Source organism: Erpetoichthys calabaricus, chromosome 1 (assembly GCF_900747795.2).
Source record: "Erpetoichthys calabaricus chromosome 1, fErpCal1.3, whole genome shotgun sequence".
Lineage (NCBI taxonomy): Eukaryota > Metazoa > Chordata > Cladistia > Polypteriformes > Polypteridae > Erpetoichthys > Erpetoichthys calabaricus.
In genome coordinates this window covers 115690969-115714566 of record NC_041394.2, presented here as the reverse complement: position 1 = coordinate 115714566, position 23598 = coordinate 115690969, and the positions used below count along the sequence as shown (strand labels likewise).

The 23598-nt window shown below is 37.9% G+C and overlaps 1 protein-coding gene across 4 annotated transcripts in view; it reads left to right on the top strand.

Annotated features, from left to right (window-relative positions):
* Positions 1 to 23598, top strand: part of tulp3 (tubby-related protein 3) — a 470805-nt gene that overhangs the window by 28382 nt on the left and 418825 nt on the right. For all 4 annotated transcript variants that reach the window (XR_007935369.1, XM_051929502.1, XM_028805530.2 and 1 more), the window contains exons 2-3: positions 4105 to 4137; positions 22630 to 22681. Coding sequence is in view for 3 of the 4 variants with exons in the window: in XM_051929502.1 (XP_051785462.1) it covers positions 4105 to 4137; positions 22630 to 22681 (85 nt within the window). In the remaining variant the exon portion in view is untranslated. The remainder of the gene's footprint in view (positions 1 to 4104; positions 4138 to 22629; positions 22682 to 23598) is intronic.

The following is a 23598-nucleotide window of genomic DNA, read 5'->3' as shown; positions in this document are numbered from 1 at the left end:
ATTTATGGACCCTGAGAAGTCCATCTTTACACTAAAGCTTTTGGAATTCTGGAACAAATTAGCATGTTATAGTAATGAAGAAAGTATCCTCTCATTCACTGAAAATTGTGACAAACAAGGCAGCAGGACTGAAAAGTCTTCTCTTATTTGAAGTTTTATTAGTTCTTGTTCAATTTTATATTCCCATAGATCAGATGTAAAACTGATAAATAGTGGATAAAGAATGTTATAAAATCTAAGAAAGTGATTGTTGACCTTTTCAGAAATTGTATTCCAGTATGTACATTTTGAATAATTTTGGATTGTTTTGCCCAGTCTAATTCAATTTGTGTTAGCCAAACACTTTAGAACAGAGCTCTATGTGTTTGAATAGGTGTCTCTATTATTTATTAGTCTGGTGTGACTTTAGTTCCTTCCAGTAAATGTTTAATGTTTATTTTTTGTTTTATTCATACAATCAAGAATTGATCATGTGACAACACAATAATTATATCAATGTACAGTATACTGTATTTATGTTTATTAATATATTTTGTACTGTAAACAAATATGTACAAGAATTTATTGAATGTCGATAAGATGCTGAAAAGATAGAAGCATTAGAATTCATCTAGTTATGCTGCATTGCAGACTTAATTTTTACTTTTTAGTGGGTAATTGAATTTCACCTTTTTTCTTTTATAGAAGCACATTGATGCAGGCCATTGTGTGAGCGTGCATGTGTACTTGTGTGTATCTGTGTAAATGTATAATATTATATGTGTGTGCGTGTATGTATGTGTGTGTACAAGTTAGGTTTAAGTTGCTATGGAGGTTACTTTAAACATGCTGTCCCTGCTTTTTATTAGTGTTTGCATAATGTGAACTTTCCTTTTCTTTTGAACGTTGATAATGCTGCTACCTCATACTGACATCAAGACAGCTTTTTTAAAGCCATTGTAAATATAGATCTATTATATGCTCACCGGCCACTTTATTAAGTACATCTCGCAAGTCTTGGGTTGGACTCCTTTTTGCTGTAATTCTTTGTGGCCTTGATTCAACAAGGTGCTGGAAACATTCCTCAGGGATTTTGATCCATATTGACATGATAGCATCACACAGTTGCTGCAGATTTGTCGGCTGCAAATCCACAATGTGAATATCCCATTCCACCACATCCCAAAGGTGCTCTATTGGATTGAGATCTGGTGACTATGAGTACAGTGAACTTGTTGTCATGTTCAAGAAACCAGTTTGAGATTATTTGAGCTTTGTGACATGGTGCATTATCCTGCTGGAAGTAGCCATTAGAAGATCAGTATAAAGGTTATAAAGGGATGGACATGATCAGTAACAATACTCAGGTAGGCTGTAGCATTTAAATGATGCTCAACTGGTACCAAGTGGCCCAAAGTGTGCCAAGAAAATATCCCCTCACACCATTATACCACCACCACGAACCTGAACCGTTGATACAAAGCAGGATGGATCCATGCGTTCATGCTGTTGATGCTAAATTCTGACCCCACTATCTGAATGTTGCAGCAGAAATTGAGACTCATCAGACCAGGCAACATTTTTTCAGTCTTCTATTGTCCAATTTTGGCGAGCTCACGTGAACTGCAGCTTCAATTGCATGTTCTTAGCAGACAGAAGTGGCACCCGGTGTGGTCTCCTGCTGCTGTAGTCCATCTGCTTCAGTGTTTGATGCGTTGTGCATTCATAGATGTTCTTCTGCATACCTTGGTTGTAACAAGTGGTTTTTTGAGTTACTGTCGCCTTTTTTATCACCTCGAACCAGTCTGGCCATTCTCTTCTGACCTCTGACATCAAGAAAGGCATTTTTGCCCAGAGAACTGTGTGCCACTGGATATTTTCCCCTTTTCAGACCATTCTCAGTAAACCCTAGAGATGGTTTTGCTTGAAAATCACCGTAGACCAGCAGTTTCTGAAATACTTAGACCAGTCCATCTGGCACCAAAAATATGCCACATTCAATGTCACTTAAATCACCTTTCTTCCCCATTTGAACTTTGTCTTGACACTGTCTACATGCCTAAATATATTGAGTTGCTGTCATGTGATTGGCTGATTTGATATTTGTGTTTACAAGCTGTTGAAAAGTTGTACATAATATTGTGGCCGGTGAGTGTGGCTGAAAGTTAGAGTGGATCATGTCAGGCAAGAAGTCTGTACTGATATCCTAAACAAAGTATTTATCCAACTTTGTGGATACTATATTCTGCATGAATCTGTAAAGAAGAGATGTATTCACTTACTCTTCACATTTTGTATAGCTACATAAAGAAAAAATCATTTTAGGAGAAGATACCTACTATAGACGAGCAACTGTGTTGCTAAAGTCAATGCCATTACAGTATAAGGGCATCAGAAAATGCTTGAAGACACAACTTATTTTAGAGGCATGTTGCAATTTTTTTTGCCTCTCAAACATAAAGATTGCCTAAAACCTGCTAACTGTCTTATTATACATCATCTGTAGAAGTGGCAGGACACTTGATTGAGAGTAATAGATTAATGGTCCTGCCCAAAATATTTAAGTGTTATGTATCAGATAAAATGATTAAAATTTTCAATTTGTAAAGATGCTTTGACACTATTAGTGTTTTAAAGGAGCCAGCATTCTTCCTATTGTAAAAGTATTTGCTAGTTTCATATATGGCCTTTTCCTTTTAAACTCTGCCTTTTATACCAATATCCCAGAGGTGTCTTATCACTGCTGTAGATGACACTGGTGTTTGGTATGTATTTAAGGAAGAAAGCAACTGAGGACCTATACTGTAAAGTTTCTCAAACTACCATCTGATGTACAGTTGTGAATCTGGGTCTTCCCTTGATTTTTCTATTCTGGTTAGATCCCGTCTGTCCTCTTCTCTCAGGGCAGTAATAGACAGCTTTGCATGAAATCCTCCTTACATCTTGCCTGAAGAAAGGGCTAGAGTTGCCTCGAAAGCTTGCATATTGTAATCTTTTTAGTTAGCCAATAAACGGTGTCATTTTGCTTGGCTTTTCTCTACATTCATAATGGCTAACATGGTACAACACCCTAGTACTACATGAAATCCTCCAAATTTTCAGTTTCTTAGCAATCTGTTGCATGGAATAATCTTCATTCTGCAAAAAAAAAAAAAACAGAACCAGAATAACGTGTAGGCAGTGCTAATGCAATTACAGAGGTTTATCAAATAAGTAATTAGCATTTATACATGACTAATTAAGGATAAACTAAGGAATTTTACCATTAGGACACCAAAGGAATGGCTGCTGGAAATGGGGCTTTATAGTCATACATTTAAAATCAGTAAAGTAGTAATAGCTATTAGAAATAGTAGTCTTGGCTGTATTTTTAAATCAGTTTAAATCCATTTTGATAAAAACATGATCAGTCTCTATCAAAAATATGAACATTTTTGGGTGTAAATTTGCCACATACATACCCACCACTGACTTACTATATGACACTGAGAAAGTCACGTAGTATGTCTATACACCAAAAGTTTAAAAATAAAAAAATTGCATTCTGACCAAGGAAGTTATCATAGATAAAGATGCCAGACAAACATACTATGCTATAATAATAATAATTAATCATCAAATAAATAATTTCCATTTTATTGCTGCCAACATTCACAGACCTTGCAAGGAGTAATTAAGTAATTGTTATTGTTGCTGAAGGGTATCAAGCACAGTCTCCTCCTGTAGCCTATTGTTTTTAATTATTAGTATCTGTACTGAGCATGCACTATATTAGTTAATCAATCCAGCCTTAATAGCTTCATGCGATAAATTCAAATTACTCTTTTTATTTATTTGTACCACCAGAGAGGTATGCTTGAAATAGTGAATACCTAGTAAGTGTAAGCAATATAGTGAATATTTGCAATATATTAAAATCTACAGTATATCTTGATTTGCCTGTGTATTGTATATATTCATAAGTGAAACTATGTCTTAATGAGGGGCGTAGTATGTTTTCTTAAATGTGAGAAATCAGGTTTATTTGATTTTTGCTTTTTAAGCAAACATAGCTTATCATTAAAAATGTTTTTGTTTTCTCTCTGTTTTGCAATGCTTGTGTACATGGACTTGATGGCCCTCCAGTTCTGCTAGTTTATCAACTACCTCAACAGCAAGGTAAGCAATGAGTTCTCCCTACTTTTAATAGTTTATAGTATTTCAGTTGTATTAAGTGATGCACAATGCCACTGATGTATTGTGGCCATAAATATTGGAGTACAGTACATTCTATTTTATTCTTAATGCAGCAGCGGCACTAAGGCCTTTTGAATACAAACTGGCCATTACAGGACCATTACTTCCAAAGTCTCTCCAGCTATTTTATACATCTGGTTTATCTTACAGAGTCGTGGAAAGTCAGAGCTTAACACCCAGCCCAACTTCAAGGCAGGAGTTAATCCTGGATGGACTACGTTTAAATTTCCGCAAATGTGGCATCGGGCTGTAGTAGATGAGGGAAGTCACAAAAGTTTTTATATAAATCAACAAGTAAACCTCTGGACTTGCATGAAATGCAGTGTCATTCTGTCGGGGAGTGGCTTGTCCACTTTCCTTTCTTAAAAATCCTGTGAACACTGTCATTCCCCAACTGAACTTATTAAGTGCATTTCTAATTATTACCTCAGCATTCTATACAATAATTTTAAACATAGTATGAAAGAAAAAAAATCATAAATACAAAACTATAATGGTAAAATATGAGCAGAGAAACATAATGCCATATATGCAAAATTATATGTGTATATACAGGGTGGTTTTACGCCTAAATTATAATTCTTATAGATTAGCTGTATTCTGAAAATGTATGTTCTCTGGGCAAAAAATGACAATTACATTTGCATAGAAGATGCCTGAATACAGGGTCATCTTATGTGAAGACGTATACAGACTAATTGCCATGATTGACTCCAAGAAGAGAAAGTAATTTGAACTTCAAAAAAAAAGTCAAAAGCTGTAATATCTGTTAGTTAATAGCAGTCTAAAAGAGCAATATAAAATAACCTCAACACAAATAAGTTTGTAGCGATAATATAGGGTCATAGATTTAAGGGAGTCATTATTATGTACAGTGAAATTTTTATTTGCATGGGTTATTGTCATATGTAGATACTATAGTGAAATTCAACATGCAATATATTGACACTCTCTGACAACATGATTAGAGAATAGAACTACATTAGGTCAAAACCTCTTGTCTTCCTTATTATGTATAATAAGCCTCTCGTTTTATCAAAAGACATTTTTAGTTTTATTTTTAGTTTTATTTCCTGGAAACATTCACTTGTATCTAAAATGTTGTAAGTTACCTTTGATGTCATTCAAATAATCCTTTTTGTGTTTTTCAGTAGTTGTATGTTCAACCTTGTTTTTTTTTTTTAGCCATAGGCAGATATTAAAATGCTAAAAAATAATGTTTTACTTAGATGGCACCTAGGATGGCAGTCCTGGTAGTTTGGTGCTCTGTCTTTGTCTTTGTGTGTTAAATTCTTTGTCACCATTCAAAGTCATATAGCATATACACAGGGAGAACTTCTGAATATTGGTCGCAGTGTGCCATCTGATGTGACTCCAGGTATTATAACTACATCAGTGGATCTTACAACTTTGTTGATCACAGGTGCTCATGCAGCTAAACACCCCCAATAGAATAGCTGACATCCTGGTTTGATTCTGGAAGCAAGGACTACAGCAACCACTGCTTGGAATATGTCTGTCTAACATGCGCTTGCTGGCAAACAAAGTCGACAAACCTCGGGTGTTAATACGTACTAAAACAGACTTTTCTTTTTTATCTGCTCTGTACTTTACTGAAACATGGCTGAATGACTCTATTCCTGACTCCGCATTGGACTGGACTCTCTGTACTGAGTGGACCATGTTACCAAACTTTGCAACAAAACAAAGGGCGGAGGAATGTGTTTCTATATTAATCATGATTGGTGTAACAATGTTACAGTCTCCAGACCTAGAATTGTTTATTATAAGCTAAAAGCCATTTTATTTATCATGCAAGTTTTCCTCAGTAAATCTAGCTGGTGTTTACATTTGCTGTCGTGTCAATACTCACAAAGTGCAGTACCGACTTGCTGATGCAATCACTGAGATTGAAAAAGACAACTCAGACTCGTAAATCATTATTTTGGGTGATTTTAGACATGTCAGTTTTATTTTCCTAAATATCAACAGCAAATAAAATGCCCTACCAGAGATTGAAATATTCTAGGTCACTACTATGCAGCTGTTAAGAATGTGCATCATGCCATCTCCTGTGTCCCCATTGATGATTCTGACCATTCTATGATTCGCCTTTTTCCTGTTTACAAACAAAAGCTGAAAACTATAAAGTCAGTAAAAACAACAGTTAGAAAGTGGACCAGCAAGGCAGTAGAGGAGCTTAAGGACTGCTTTGCATATACAGATTAGAGTGCCTTCAAAACTGCCACCTCCAACATACATGGATACACTGGTGCTGTAACTTCATATATTAGTTTCTGTGAAGATGTTTGCATTCCAACAAAATCAGTTACGAAGTTTAGCAGTAATAAGCCTTGGTTCTCCCCATAGCTTTCGGATGTGGCAATCATGAGGAATACAGGAAAGCCTAGTATATCTTGGAGAAAGATCACAAAGTCACAAAGTACTCTGATAAGCTGCAGGAACAATTGTCTGCAAATGACAGTAAATCAATCTAGATAGGCCTTAAACAGGTCACTAACTACAAGAAGAAACCTCAAACAGTTCTGCTGAATCAAGTCTAGTTAATCAGTTTAATGTTTTGTGGTTGCTTTGAAAGACAATGGGACATAAATCTACCTGATGGTCTTACTGTTATTTCTCTACACTCAGCTTCCCCCTCCTGTCATCACTGCTAAAGATGTCTGCAGCTTATTCAAAAAGAAAATATTAAAAAAAAGCTGCAGGCATAGGCTTTATTTCTCCTTACATATTCGGGCAGTTTTTGCAGACATTTTCAACCAATCTCTGGATATGTGCACTGCTTTTGCCTCCATCAAGATTTCCACCATCATTCTAGTAGCAAAAAATCAACAGTCGTGGACCTAAATGACTACAGACCAGTAGCTTTAACCTCTGTGGTAATGAAGAGCTTTGAATGCCTTATTCTGAATTATCTCAAGGATGCTAGAAGAGACTTCATGGACCCATTTCAGTTCGCATACAGAGCCAGATGGTCTGTTGATGTTGCAGTGAATTTAGGTCTGAACTTTATTTACCAACACCTCGATAAACTAGGGCATATGTGAGGATCATGTTTGTGGACTTTAGCTCTGCTTTAAATACAGCCATCCCAAAGCTCCTAAATAATAAACCCATCCAGTTCAACCTGCCTAGTTCAATCTGCCATTGGATCACAGACATTCTAACAGATGGGAAATAGCACATGTGGTTAGGCAAACACGTCTGACCCATTAACCCTTAGTACTGGTGCACTGCAAGGATGTGTCTTTTCCCTATTACTCTTCACACTCTATACAAATGACTGTACCTATGGCGATTCATCTGTCCAAACTTCTTAAATTTGCAGATGACATAAATCTAATAGGCTTCATTTCAAACAATAATGAGTTAATATACAGACAAGAGGTGGAAAATTTGACATTGTGGGGCAGCCATAATAATTTAAACCTTAACATTCAAAAAACGTGGGAGATCATAGATGTCAGGAAACAATCACCTGCTCATCTATCATTTGCTATAAATGACTCAGCTGTTGGGATGACACAATCATTTAACTTTCTGGACACTGTGCTCTCACAAAACCTTAAGTGGAACAATAACAACATATGCATTATTAGGAAAGCCAATAAGAGAATGTTCTTTTTTTCATCAGCTGAGAAAATTCAATCTCCCTCAAGCAAAATTTGTCTAATTCTACATAGCCATTATTGAGTCCATTCTGACCTCATATACAGTGCATCTGGAAAGTATTCACAACGCATCACTTTTTCCACATTTTGTTATGTTACAGCCTTATTCCAAAATGGATTAAATTCATTTTTTTCCTCAGAATTCTACACACAACACCCCATAATGACAACGTGAAAAAAGTTTACTTGAGATTTTTGCAAATTTATTAAAAAAAAAAATTGAGAAAGCACATGTACATAAGTATTCACAGCCTTTGCCATGAAGCTCAAAATTGAGCTCAGGTGCATCCTGTTTTCCCTGATCATCCTTGAGATGTTTCTGCAGCTTAATTGGAGTCCAACTGTGGTAAATTCAGTCGATTGGACATGATTTGGAAAGGCACACACCTGTTTATATAAGGTCCCACAGTTGACAGTTCATGTCAGAGCACAAACCAAGCATGACATCAAAGGAATTGTCTGTAGACCTCCGAGACAGGATTGTCTCGAGGCACAAATCTGGGGAAGGTTACAGAAAAGTTCCCAATGAGCACAGTGGCCTCCATCATCCGTAAGTGGAAGAAGTTCGAAACCACCAGGACTCTTCCTAGAGCTGGCCGGCCATCTGAACTGAGCGATCGGGGGAGAAGGGCTTTAGTCAGGGAGGTGACCAAGAACCCGATGGTCACTCTGTCAGAGCTCCAGAGGTCCTCTGTGGAGAGAGGAGAACCTTCCAGAAGGACAACCATCTCTGCAGCAATCCACCAATCAGGCCTGTATGGTAGAGTGGCCAGACGGAAGCCACTCCTTAGTAAAAGGCACATGGCAGCCCGCCTGGAGTTTGCCAAAAGGCACCTGAAGGACTCTCAGACCATGAGAAAGAAAATTCTCTGGTTTGATGAGACAAAGATTGAACTCTTTGGTGTGAATGCCATGCGTCACGTTTGGAGGAAACCAGGCACCGCTCATCACCAGGCCAATACCATCCCTACAGTGACGCATGGTGGTGGCAGCATCATGCTGTGGGGATGTTTTTCAGCGGCAGGAACTGGGAGACTAGTCAGGATAAAGGGAAAGATGACTGCAGCAATGTACAGAGACATCCTGGATGAAAACCTGCTCCAGAGCGCTCTTGACCTCAGACTGGGGCGACGGTTCATCTTTCAGCAGGACAACGACCCTAAGCACACAGCCAAGATATCAAAGGAGTGGCTTCAGGACAACTCTGTGAATGTCCTTGAGTGGCCCAGCCAGAGCCCAGACTTGAATCCGATTGAACATCTCTGGAGAGATCTTAAAATGGCTGTGCACCGATGCTTCCCATCCAACCTGATGGAGCTTGAGAGGTGCTGCAAAGAGGAATGGGCGAAACTGGCCAAGGATAGGTGTGCCAAGCTTGTGGCATCATATTCAAAAAGACTTGAGGCTGTAATTGCTGCCAAAGGTGCATCAACAAAGTATTGAGCAAAGGCTGTGAATACTTATGTACATGTGAGTTCTCAGTTTTTTTTATTTTTAATAAATTTGCAATCACCTCAAGTAAACTTTTTTCATGTTGTCATTATGGGGTGTTGTATGTGGAAAAAGTGATGCGCTGTGAATACTTTCCGGATGCACTGTATATAACTGCCTGGTTTGTTGCTGCCTCTGTTAAGGCTAAGGCCAATTTGTAGCGTATCATCAAAGCCTGAGAAAGGATCATGGCCTGTAACTTACCACACATTGAAGTGCTATATGAGGTCAGGGTAAGGAAGAGGGCCACAAAGATGTTTTCTGATCCGACTCACCCAAGCATCACTTGTTCCAAAAACTTCCCTCCAGCAATCGTCTTTGTGCAGTTAAAGCTAAAGCAACCTGTCATCTAAACATTTTTTTTCAACATGCAGTTATGCTTACTAATCAGGTCTGAGCTTCTACTCATTATCTATGTATATCTGCACACTAGACTGCCTGGACATCTCTATTTTTTGTATTGTCCTTGTATGCTGCATCATATTTAATCATTTTATACTTTATCTACTCTATATACCTAAAATCCTAAGCCAAAAAGTTCAACGATTTTATGTCACTTTTTTGTCACACTTTTAAATCCGGCTTATTTTAAAACCTACATTTATATGTTTGGTATAATTCTTTGTAGAATTTATCGAACTTTAATGTGATGTTGTTAGATTTTCAGATTCTTATTCCATTTTTAAGTTATAAACTAAAAAATATCAAGAACTCACATCCAGCGAGATGAGAAATTGTGCCAAAAGATTTATTTATGCCCGGGGCCGGAAATAAAAGACAAAGTGTATGTAGGACAGCTGCTGTACAGGCTTTTTAATGTTCGAAGCATTGTGCAAGATGCAGATCACGTGGCACGACAGCAGCAGCAAGCCAGCAGCTGATCGAGCAAAGTGGAGGTAAAAAAAACTATTTGTTTCCAATTGTATCACCGTTTTAAGAGGGGGTTTCGAAGGAGCGACCACATCTCCTTGGGATGCGTTCAGCCCCCCTTTTTACAAAGCGAGCGACAGAGACATGAAGTGGCTGGCGTGTAGTACAGGCCTTGGCGAGCAAAGCAAGCACTGGGAAACCCCCAAGTTTATCTTACATATTCAGTGTTGTCCTTGTATGTGGCATCAATACTATCAAGACAGATTCCTAGCACACATTAGTGTACCTGTCCAATAAAGTGCATTCTGATTCTGATTCTGAACTTATTACAAACAGCAGTGGTGTTTACAGGCTACACATTTAGGAGGCTCATATAATGAGAATTGTTTGTGAATTTCCCATTGGGATTAATAAAGTATCTATCTATCTATCTATCTATCTATCTATCTATCTATCTATCTATCTATCTATCTATCTATCTATCTATCTATCTATCTATCTATCTATCTATCTATCTATCTATCTATCTATCTATCTATCTATCTATCTATCTATCTATCTATCTAATGAATTGAATGTTTTAACTTTTCAGGTTGTTTTTCTAGTACTTGCAGTGAGAGAAAATAACTGCTGGTACCATATTTTAGAGGCTACTTAAATGATGAGGGGTCCCTTTGTAAAGTCCGCTGATGTGAATGTAAATGTAAAGGATTTTGGAGAGCGGTTTTAGTGGGGTTAGGGGCGTTGTCATTCCTGTTCAAAGTAAGGAGACACACATGAAAATATAAACAATTTCAGAGGGTGGAGTGGGAGTCCCCTCTAAAAGTCCATGAATGTGTTTGTAATCGTGGGGGGCCTAAGTTAAGTTTAAACTCATGCTGTGTGTCCCCCTTTTTTTGGATCCGAGGACACTACTTCCACCTCTACTTCTTTCTCCCTGCCTTTTTGCTTCTGGTGAAACAACACCGCTCACAGCCAGAGCATCTGGCACTGGCAGTTGACGTTTATAGTGCCTGCTAACCATTTAGCTTTGCCTCACTGTATGTTTCCATTTCATACCTCACTGTATACAGCAAATGCCATTACACCTGCTTTTTGCTGTTTTTGCAGTCGTCTGTCCCTCTTATTGTCCCCCTTATGCGGGTTCTTCTGTGTCCTTCATTAGCATAAAGCCCCCTGACAGTGCCACACAGAGCATTCAAGTTAATGTAATATTAATAAATATTGATAAATTAGAAAACAGTTGTTAGGTAATTTTATTTTATTTATAATGTCATCACATTCCAGTTAAATCAATCAAAGCATTTTTTTTTAATTTTGGGGTATTTAGTTTTGGTAAGCCATAAATATTTATATTTGATAATGCCACATCTTAGTGGGTACTTACTGGTCTAGGTGTACAACCCTGCCAAATTTCTTCTTTTTAACTAAATGGGAAGTAGTGTTTTTTTGTTGATTAACAAGTCAGTGAGTTATTGGGCCAATGAGTGAGCGATTCAACGTTGCATTATATACTCTTTATGTATATATAGGTAAATAGATCATTCCAGTGCTTGGGTACCCCAAAGCCACAGGTTCTGCCTCCTCCACTGGTTATATTTATCCCCTGAATTTTTATGGGGATCTCCATCTTCAGATCTCAACATGCATCATGGAGTATAGGCACTAATATATTTTGCAAGCAGGGATGGATTTAGGCATAGGCTAAATAAGATACAGGTTAAGGCCTCATAATTTAAGGGAGCCTCTTATAATTTCAGAAGTTTTTTTTTTATTTGTTATTGTTCTTATTGCATATTCTTGCAACCCTTTTCTCATTCCCAAGGTGGGTGTGTTATGCATCTCAATAGTACTCTTGCCAAGTTCAACTGGTACAAAGCCATATGCTTGGTTAACATTTGCCACATGGGTTCCCATAGCTTAGGGCCTTACCATGTTGAAATTCAGCACTGTTTATAAAGTTAGTAAATGAGAAAGTTAAATGTTAACTTTTTATCTGCTTTGCGCTGTAGCCTTCAGATCTTACCATATGTCTCTCCTACCATTGATATACTGTCTACATGGTTTACTTGCAGAATTAGAGTTCATTGCCTCTAAGCAACACAGCCTTTTCATGGTTTCTCTGTGTCTTAAAACTGAGTTTCTGGACTTCCTGAATTTATCTATGGAGAAAGAATAACCTGTAATTCTCTTCTTGCCATTTAGGTAAAAGAAAACTTAGGTCTGTTTCTTTATGATGGTTTTCCAGACTTCCCTAATCTTTTTACGAGGGTTATTCAATAATTTATCTACCTGAGTATGAAAGAAAGTCGCAAGCATGTTGAAAAAAGTCTCAGGATGTTGTGACATGTCTCAAGGTTACTCATGCACAGTTTTGGCTCAGTGTGAGTTTAACATTTCAAGAGACAGGATGTCAGGTGAGTCCTTGTACAAATCGAGTAAGCTTCTTCACGACAATGTGCCAGTTCACATGTCATAATAATCACAGGCTTCCATCCGAGAATGTGGGTTCCAGCAGCTGAACCATCCACCCTAAAGTCCTGACCCGGCTCCCTCAGTTCATTCCCTTTTCTGAGGTTTGAAGAAATCTCTTTGTGGACAGCATTTTTCAAGTGATGAAGATGTCAAGGCAGCTGTGGCATCCTAGTTTGAAGGTCAAACAGAAAGTCTTTTTTCAAAGGGGTTAAAGTCATTGCAGGAAAAGTGGATGAAGTGTATGGAGCTATCGTGATTATATTGAAAAATAAAGGAAAAATACTTTGAAATCTCCTTTCTTTTCTACTGAGGTAGATAAATTATTGAACGCAGTTTGCCATAGTTTTCTTCTTAACTTTTTGAGAATTTTTCAGGAGATACACCTTAGTTATATCCTACTTATATCTGCTAGTATTGATGATTCTTTTCTGGGATTCTTCTTCTGACTACAAACTTGCTGTCTATTTCTTTCTCAGCATGTAAAGAGTTTAATCATGAATATTGAGTATGGTCTTTTTTGTTCTTTGTAATTCTAGCAAAAATCTCCATAATAATCTAAATTTTTACTCTTTAGAGTCAAACTGAAATATCATGGGTTTATAATTGAAATGTTTATTCAATGAGAAAACAATAAGAACGTGTTTGTGTTCGGATTCAGCGGGTTGGAAAATGGATGGATGGATGGATTGTTTAAACAAATCTCTGTAAGAACAACATAGACTTTTTTTTTAAATTTTCTGCTTTTTGCAAGAGGGCATCTACCTTGAGAGAGCCCTATTGTGATAAGATCTTCTTCCCCATTATCTCAGATTGTTAAACTGGGCTACATGTCTATTCTTTGACCTGCCGTACTGCACATTTTTATTACAGTATCATAAATTTTATATAGTCTATTGCTTTATATAATTAAAATGAGTTATTTAGGGGCATATGTTTGGCTAGGGCTTATGTGTACTTTATTCATCATTAAAAGATCATTTTGTTTTAATGGTGCACACCTGCCTCTGTAAATGATCACTAGTTGTGTTTACAAATTATTGCCCTAAATCATGATTTATCAGACAACCCCGTGTAGCAGTAGCTAATGAGCAGCCCACCAAGCAACTATTCAAACAAATGCATGCTGTGGAAATGTACCAAATAAATACAACAGTAGAGTCAAGAGTATTGTGTGCTGTAAGTAAGCAATAAACATGATGGTGCAGTGGTAGCGCTGCTGCCTTGTAGTAAGGAGACCTGGGTTCGCTTCCCAGGTCCTCCCTGCGTGTAATTTGCATGTTCTCCCTGTGTCTGCATGGGTTTGCTCCAGTTTCCTCCCACAGTCCAAAGACATGCAGGTTAGGTGCATTGGCAATCCTAAATTGTCCCTAGTGTGTGCTTGGTGTGTGGGTGTGTGTGTGTGTGTGTGTGTACCCTGCGGTGGGCTGGCGCCCTGCCCGGGGTTTGGTCCTGCATTGCGCCCTGTGCTGGCTGGGATTGGCTCCAGCAGACCCCTGTGACCCTGTGTTAGGATATAGGGGGTTGGATATGGATGGATGGATGGAAGTAAGCAATAAATTAAAACAGAAATATCATACTCCCATTTTTTTGTGTCTCAATGTTAAAAAATTATGTCTGTGCTTTTAGTAAATAAGACACTTGTAGAAATGTAGTAGTAATTTATTTTATTTATTTTTATTTTGTACTGTAGATCTTAAAAGCTTTTGCAAATTGCAAAAAAGAAGGGATTTAGTAAGTAGGAGAAATAACTTGCTTGGTCAAATAAAAATAACAGGTTAATTTTTCAATTTTAGGACTGCATTCTGATCATTTTTACTTATAATTTCAGTTCAGGAAATTTAGTCATCAATGAGCCATTCAACAGTATTTCATTTCAGTATTTGTACTTGTACTATGGTCAGCACTGTTTCCTCACAGATACACTGGAATTATAATCATGCATTGATCCTCCTGCAGCCAGCTGAAGTTCTGGTTTGTAAAAATGGATAGTTATGGTAAGGATATATATTTTATGGATAGATGGGACTGCACCAACAAATACAAAAAAGATTCATTACTGAGTATTAGTGTGATGTTACAGTGCTCTGTTTTCTGCTTTCCGCTTTCCTGCTTAAGTTTTGGTAGATTTTGTACTGCCAGGTGGAAGTGGAAAACCAAAGTATGGCAAACATGTTGTTGGACTGAGAGATCAGAATGAGTATGGTTATTAAACAAAGCATGAGTCAGAAGCCACAACCACAAAGAATAATAATTACTAAAGTCCGATATATTACCTAAAAATCAAAATTAAACACACAAAAAGTTCCAGCTCCCTAATTATTTTTGAAATAGCTGTTACACAAGGTAAGTATGATTATCAAGAAATGCTGATGCTGATAGCATGGTGCTGTGGTTCACGTTGTAGAACTATACACTATTGCCAACCTTAACAATTCTGTGGCAGTCAAAAAAACTACACAAAATGGAGGTGGCTGCGTGTAAAAACTAAGTAGAAATTGGAGACATGACAAATAAATGTGACATTATAAAATGAAAAGCAACTTTTAAATGAACAAAAAATGCAAAATATGTACCACAATATTTTCTGTGTGCTGCACGGTGGCGCAGTGGGTAGCACTGCTGCCTCGCAGTTGGGAGACCTGGGGACCTGGGTTCGCTCCCGGGTCCTCCCTGCGCGGAGTTTGCATGTTCTCCCCATGTCTGCGTGGGTTTCCTCCGGGTGCTCCGGTTTCCTCCCACAGTCCAAAGACATGCTGGTTAGGTGGATTGGCGATTCTGAATTGGCCCTAGTGTGTGCTTGGTGTGTGGGTGTGTTTGTGTGTGTGCTGCGGTGAGTTGGCACCCTGCCCGGGATTGGTTCCTGCCTTGTGCCCTGTGTTGGCTGGGATTGGCTCCAGCAGACCCCCGTGACCCTGTGTTCGTATTCAGCGGGTTGGTAAATGGATGGATGGATGGATATATTCTGCATAGCTCAAAAACCCAAAATCATAACATATTTTACTTTTAGGTTTTTGGAATTAACATACAGTATGTTGTCCCAGATGGCTGGGGACCCTACCCAGCCGGGATGCCTGGATGGGCCCCGAGAGGGACGATACCTCCCCTGGGCCACGAGGGGGCAGCCACCCGGGTCTGGTTATGGGCCACTGGACCGGAGCTGGGATGCTCATCCCTACTGGAGGATGTGGCCACCGCCAGGGGGTGCCCAGACGGTTATGAAGTTCTGGATGGCAGCACTTCTGCCACACCGGAAGAATTCCCAGGGGCACCCGGAGTGCTTCCAGGGGCTCTCTTGACACTTCTGCCACACCAGGAAGTGTCGTCAGGGGTAGCATCTGGAGCTCATCTGGGTCAGTATAAAAGGGGCCACCTCCCTCCAGTAGACGAGTCAGAGTTAGGAGGAAGGAGACGAAGCTTGTGAGGAGAGGAGTGGAGGTCAAAAGAGAAAGAAGAAGAAGAGAGAGAGAGAGGGAGAAAGGAAGAGAGTTGGTGGATGAAGGCATTGTGGTGCTGTAAAGGAGAATAAAGAAGTGTGTTTTGGACATTCTGGTGTCTGTCTGTCTGTGTCCGGAGGTATGCTTTCCACAATGTATATGCAGAAAAATATTAGAGATAAAGTTTACTTACTTCATTTTTCTCACTTAGAAAAAAAAACAACTTTCACCAAGGAAAACTTAATTAAGATGTTGAAATGCAACTGAGAATATCAAATTAATGAAGTCTCTCCTCAAGTGACGCCAGGGGTCACAGTCATATACAAAGTAATTGTAAGAAGCCAGTACAACTGTTTCTTGCCTGGAACTGTTGGTAGGGTGAATACTTTTTTATATTAAGGGAGGGAATATACATATTTTCTTTCTAAAGTTTTAATTATACAGTGCAATCAGATTATTCATTGTTGATTTGTAAAATTGGAAGATTGTCAAATATAGGTAAATTTTTTGTGAAATATAGGTAAAAGAATGTAAATAAGAAGTAATAGTGGTATTGTTACATAATAATAATGTACAGAGACAGCTATTCCTATACCAATTTTTCAGTGACTTAACTTCATAACGACATCTTTTAATACAATGGTGCAGATAGTACTATGTATAAGGAACATATTCAGTGTTTAGTCTCTGACTTCGGTGTGTTGCTATTTTTTATAGCATGTACAGTAGTTTTCTTTCAGAAATATGTTAATTTGTTGCTGTTATACAAGCAAACTACACAATTAAAAAATGTCTGGAAGAACTACAGAGGTATTTTGTGCAGCCTAAGCTTTTGCACAAGCTTCAAAGAGCTCAAGCTGCATCATCGTGATGAATGTGTTTTGCACTAAAGAGAAACTTCAAACACTTCATCTAGCTCTATATCACAGTGTAACCTTTATACTTCATGGATTTTACTCTTCACATCACTTCTTTCAATTACAGGATTTCTATTACTTCCATTTCTGAAATTCAGTAAGTTAAACACTACTTAAATTTAGAGAGTAAGAATATGTGATCTAAGGGCTTCTTCCTATAAGAAAATCCTGCTAAAATCAGGACTGTGTGCAAGTTTCTGCTTGCTACTTGAAATACCCTAAACACTTTTAGGATTGGATGAAATGAAAGGTTAGAACATCAATATATTTCAGCTTAAAAAATGAATGTTCTGGAAGTAATTTTCTTTTCATCAAAATTACGAGTGCAATTTTCATTCCAGTATACTTCTGAAGCGCTAAGAGGAACTCATCAGTGAACAATGTTAAACTGCTGCATATAGCATTACAATAATAAAATATGGGGTTTACTTGGAAAAATTACCTGCTGTTATTCACCTTTAGATTTACCAAAGTAAAATTCCTTAAACATTTTCAGCTAAAAAACTTGGACACAAAGACAAAATGTTTGGAAGTATTTTTGTAAAATTTATTTCTAAAAAGATGCATGTGTCATTTTATATGAACAAGTCATGTCTTGAAAAATTATTGGATTGCTGTCATTTTTCAGTTTCATTGGTAATGAGACACTTCTGTATTTATAGTAATTTTTAAAAATTATTTTACTTAAATAGCATTTATTAAAAAAGATATAGTAAATTAAAATAAGCTCTTTGCACCAGACTGGTGTTACATGTACGTTCATTCTGGTACATATACACCAGTTTTGCTTACATGGTTAGAGTGCCAGATTTGGATTTTGTGCTTTCAGTATAGAGTTTACATTTTTCCATCTTGTTTGTGTGGTTGTTCTCCATGGACTTTAGCTTCTTTTCACAAGCCAGGATTGTAATGTGAAATTGTTTAACATAATTATGGTGACCCTATGGAGTTCTGTGAATGATTCTGTTTGCGCATGATAAGTTGGAGTCTAAATAGCCAAGGCCAGTTCCTGTCTTGCACCTGTTGGAGTATAGACTCTGGCTCTGTAATTTTCTTTCCCTGGACAATCGAGAAAGAAAATGGGGTAAAACATGGACAGGAATACTCTTAAAAAAATTAATAAATCATCTGTCAGATGGAAAAGTATTTTCTCCACTTTACAGGTGTTTAAACAGCAGACTTGTAGATGAGTTATGTTAAGATAATTATTAAAAATGAATAACACAATATCTTACAGACAAATACTGTATATGATCTGATTACACAAAGACTGCACAATCAAAAACTGTGAAGAAAGGAACAATTAGAAAATTAAAAGCTACCAGAATTACAAACAAATCGGGGTGGAACAACCTTAGTCATGTCTGGAGATTGAAATTAATGCATATAACAGGTCTGTATCTAAAACATCAAGAGATGTGATCTTTGATAGATTTCAGTGAAACCAGAATATATCTGCTTGAATCTTTTGATGGATTAGTGGTTCATAATCATTTAGTGCCTCATCATAGTTTGGATTGTACTGTCTGCCTGTGATGTTCAGACTCCTTTAATAAATTAAGTACTAAATGGTATTTTCCTATTATACAAATCCAAATTGAATAATTGCTAGACACGTAACATCTTTGCTCTACCTCAATAGGCAAGTTCAAAGTTCTAGTTTGGTGAGTTGAAGCTGTATTACAGTAAGCAGGATATTTGTGGAACTGACTTGTTACTTAACAGACTTTTTAAGAGTTGTTTAATAGATGCATGGAATTCATTAATCTGCCTTTACAATTTGTATGTATACTGTACATTGTGTAGTGCCTTATGATTTTTTTTACTTCAAGGATGCAATAAAAATCTTAAAAAATAATACAAACCTTAAAATCTTTGCTTACACTGTATAACAATATATAGGTTAGTATTATTAGTTTTTTTCCCAAACAGTACTGAATGCTACATATTTTACATTTACTCTGCTTGGCTTAATTACTGGTCTTCAGTCACCAAAGTTTATTTATTTTGTCTATAGCAGGGGTTCCGAGTTCAGCCTTGGGATACCACTGTTGTTGCAGGTTTTCATTTCAAACTTTTCACAAGTAAATTAGATCTAAAATGATCTATTTGTGTAATTAGTCTTTTTTTTCTTTTATTTTGCATTCAGAAATATGTAATCATATATCTACATGTAAAGAAAATTTTTTCACCATATCTTTAAATGTTAACTTTCTTTTACCATATAGTTTTTTAAAAATTCATATTTTCCTGTGGAATTTACTCCATTAATTGTATAAAATGCTGCAAATCAGACACAGGTGCAAGTGTCACTAAATATTAAAGGGAAGCAGCTATAATACTTCACTTATGAGCCAATAAGAAAAAGCTTAAATGATCATAACAAAGAGCAAAATCTTAAGAAGCAAGTAAAAGAACAATAATTAATGTCACATACAAATGCTTGCTATATTCCCTAAAAATTTGAGCAATCCCATTTTGTAAATTTCGTATTTTTGCAAAAAAATACATAAACTGGAAAATAACAGCTTATCTAATAACGGCAGAAGTCCTCTGGAAAGCAGAAGGGATGAACAACTGCTGTTATGGTGGTCTGTGGGATTGAACTTGAGGACAACTTAGTTTAGACTTTTATTAATAATTTTGATATACCAGGGGACTTTGCCCCCTGCTTGCTTCAGTTGCCCACCCCCTCCCACCCCGGCGTGCTACGTTCCAGCCACTTTGTGCCTCTGCCGCTCGCGTGGTCAAGGGGGGACTGAACACACGCTGAGGAGATGCTGTCAGAACAGCTGCTGTCTTTCTGCTACTGCTGCCAAGCTGCGTGTTCTGCTTGTCGTGCTGTGTGTTGATCATTTAAAAGCCTGTACAGCAGCTGTCCTTTCATCTCTCTGCATTGTCTCGCATGACGTTAAAGTGTCTCTCGCGGGACGTTAAATTGTTTTCCGAGAAGATCACATATCGTCTCCTTCCAAGTCTTCCAAGATTTTTTTTTTTAATAGAGAGAAATGTAACATTGCAGTAGTGGCTCTGCTTTAACATTCATTGTCATTTACACCTGTATCTGCACTACTCATCAGTGAAACAATTTAAGGAGTAAACTCCAAAGAAATAAGATGAACTGAAATAAAAGTAATTAAAGAATTTAAGTGTTTAAAACTATGACAAAGAAAACACATTTCTGAATTTCTTTGAAAAGCTGATTGCATACTAGAACAATTTTCTGAATTCAGAATAAGAAAAAAATAAAGGCCAACTAAACGATCAGATTCCCGAGGCATCAGATTGACCCACTGATTTGTGAAGCTTGTTGGAAAGCCTGTAGCCACAGTGGTGCACCAGGACTGAACTTGGGAACCCCTGGTGTGTAGAATTGGGTTAAGCAGACTTAGAAAAAGAATTTGTGTATATAACTGCTGTAAAACTAAAACCATCCATCCATTTTCCAACCCGCTGAATCCGAACACAGGGTCACGGGGGTCTGCTGGAGCCAATCCCAGCCAACACAGGGCACAAGGCAGGAACCAATCCCAGGCAGGGTGCCAACCCACCGCAGGACATACACAAACACACCCACACACCAAGGCCAAATTAGAATCGCCAATCCACCTAACCTGCATGTCTTTGGACTGTGGGAGGAAACCAGAGCACCTGGAGGAAACCCAGACAGACACGGGGAGAACATGCAAACTCCACACAGGGAGGACCTGAGAAGCGAACCCAGGTCCCCAGGTCTCCCAACTGCGAGGCAGCAGCGCTACCCACTGCACCACCGTGCCGCCCTAAAACTAAAACCATCTGATGTTTAATATTTAGAGGAATGTAGCTTGTGCAAATTCCAGAAAGTTTAAATGAATCTATCTTCTCTTTTGCACATTAAAAGATTAATTTTTCTTTCAGCAGTTTGATTGTCACATCAGAAACACCTATTTGACTAGGAAAGTCTTGTCATTGCATTGTTTGGCCTATGTTTTAATAAAATGAACATAATTATTTTGTGCAAAGAGTACTATATACACTTACTGGCAACTGGCCATAAGGTACACCTGTTGAACTGCTTGTTAACATAGATATCTAATCAGCCAATTACAAGACAACAACTCAATGCATTTATTCACATAAACATTGTCAAGGCAAACAGCTGAAGTTCAATCTGAGCTTCAGAATGGGACAGAAATGTGATTGAAGTGACTTTGAATGTGGCATGGTTATTGGTGCCAGACAGGCTGGTCTGAGTATTTTAGAAACTGCTGATCTACTGGGATTTTCACGCATAACCATCTCTAGAGTTTATAGAGAATGGTCACAAAAAGAGAAAATATCCAGTGAGTGGCAGTTCTCTGGGCAAAAATGCCTTGTTGATACATGAGGTCAGAGGAGAATTGCTGCACTGGTTTGAGCTGATAGGAAGGCAACAGTAACTCAAATAACCATAGTTACCCATTACAACTGAGGTATCCAGAAGAGCATCTCTGAACTCACAACAGGTCGAACCTTGAAGCTGATGAGCTACAACAGCAGGAGACCACACCGGGTGCCACTCTTGTCAGCTAAGAACAGGCAACTGAGGATACAGTTTGCATGGGCTTGCCAAAATTGGACAATAGAACATTTGAAAACATTGCTTGATCTGATGAGTCTTGATTTCTGTTGCAATGTTCAGATAATAGGATCGGAATTTGGCGTCAACAACATTAAAGCATGGATCTATCCTGCCTTGCATCAACGGTGCAAGGCTGATGGTGGTGGTATAATGGTGTGGTGGATATTTTCTTGGCACACTTTGGGCCCCTAGTACCAACTGAGCATTTTTACATGCTACAGCCTACCTGTGTATTGTTGCTGACCATGTTCATCCTTTTATGACCACACTGTACATCTTCTGATGGCTACTTCCAGCAGGATAACCCATCATATCACAAAGCTCAAATCATGTCAAACTGGTTTCTTTAACATGACAACGAGTTCACTGTACTCAAATGGCCTCCACAGTCACCATATCTCAATCCAGTAGAGCACCTTTGGGATGAGGTGGAATGGGAGATTCACATCATGGATGTACAGCCAACAAATCTGCAGCAGCTCATGTTATAAAATAATTGTATTGAAAAGTTAACTAAATGCATAATATCTTTTTGTTATCCTCTAAACCAAGTACACTATTTAGTCATCTTTACAAAGTGTTTACAAAGTTTGTTGCTTATGAAAATGCTTTCTGTCTAATTTGCGACTTGTCCTCATTAACCTGTACCTTGTAATAATGATGATTTCATCAGCTTCTTTTTTTCTGTTGTAATACAGTTTACAGTGGAGTACAAATGCAGGAATCAGGATATGAACTATAGAAAACATATCTGCCTGTGTCTTCCACACAGCAGTAATCAATAATGAGCATTTCAGTGCTAATGAGATAAGTCTTAAAGAAATCAATCACTATCTTCAATGCAAAATTTGATGCTGAAAGTAAAACCCAAGTTTATTTTGCTGTCCCCTGGATTTCATGCCACTCTTTTTAATACTTTTTTTCTGTTTTAGTTTTCATGATGATGAAAATTCTAGCCTCCGACAACAGAAATTGGAGAAACAGGTAAGCACACTTTTAATAGCAATAAACCATTCTGTGTGACACTTTTTTCTGGAAAAGGTGTATTTTCATTACAAGTAAACACCCTGTCTTTTCTTCATTCTTTAAATAAAAGAGAATTTCATATAAAGATATGTGATAGTAATTAATGTGGATGCCAAAGAGATTTAAATTTTTCATAATTGTGAACTTTGTTTTTAGTAATTTATCAATAATTCATCCATCCATCCATTATCCAACCCGCAATATCCTAACTACAGGGTCACGGGGTCTGCTGGAGCCAATCCCAGCCAACACAGGGCACAAGGCAGGAAAGAAACCCCAGGCAGGGTGCCAGCCCACTGCAGGGCGTGCACACACACCAAGCACACACTGCGGACAATTTAATATCGCCAATGCACCTAACCTGCATATCTTTGGACTGTGGGAGGAAACCGGAGCACCCGGAGGAAACCCACTGCACCACCGTGCCGCCCATCAATGATTCAGCTACAGTGTTTTTTAATTAGTAATCAGAAAAGAGAAATAAAACCGTTACTTTTTTTTGGACGGTGGATGTTAAAATGGAAGCAAATCTTTATGAAGTAGGCTGACATGGTTTTACAGGGGTTACTTTTTCCGTCTCAACTGTCCAGAGTCCTTGGTTCAATTACAAACCTAGATGCTGTCTTCATGTTGATTTAACATTGTTCCCACATTTGCACAAGCTGTCTTTGGCCAAACTCGTTTACTCCCAAATCCTATGGATGTGTAGTTTGTTAGTTGTTAACACAACACTAACCCACTCTTAATGAGCAGCCTGACAACGAACTGGTGTGATAGACTGTCATGTCACCTATGTCGTTGGAATAAAATCTAGTTCGCTGCAATCTGACCATGAAAGCTATGTTAAAAATGGATTGATTCATTTATCGGTTATC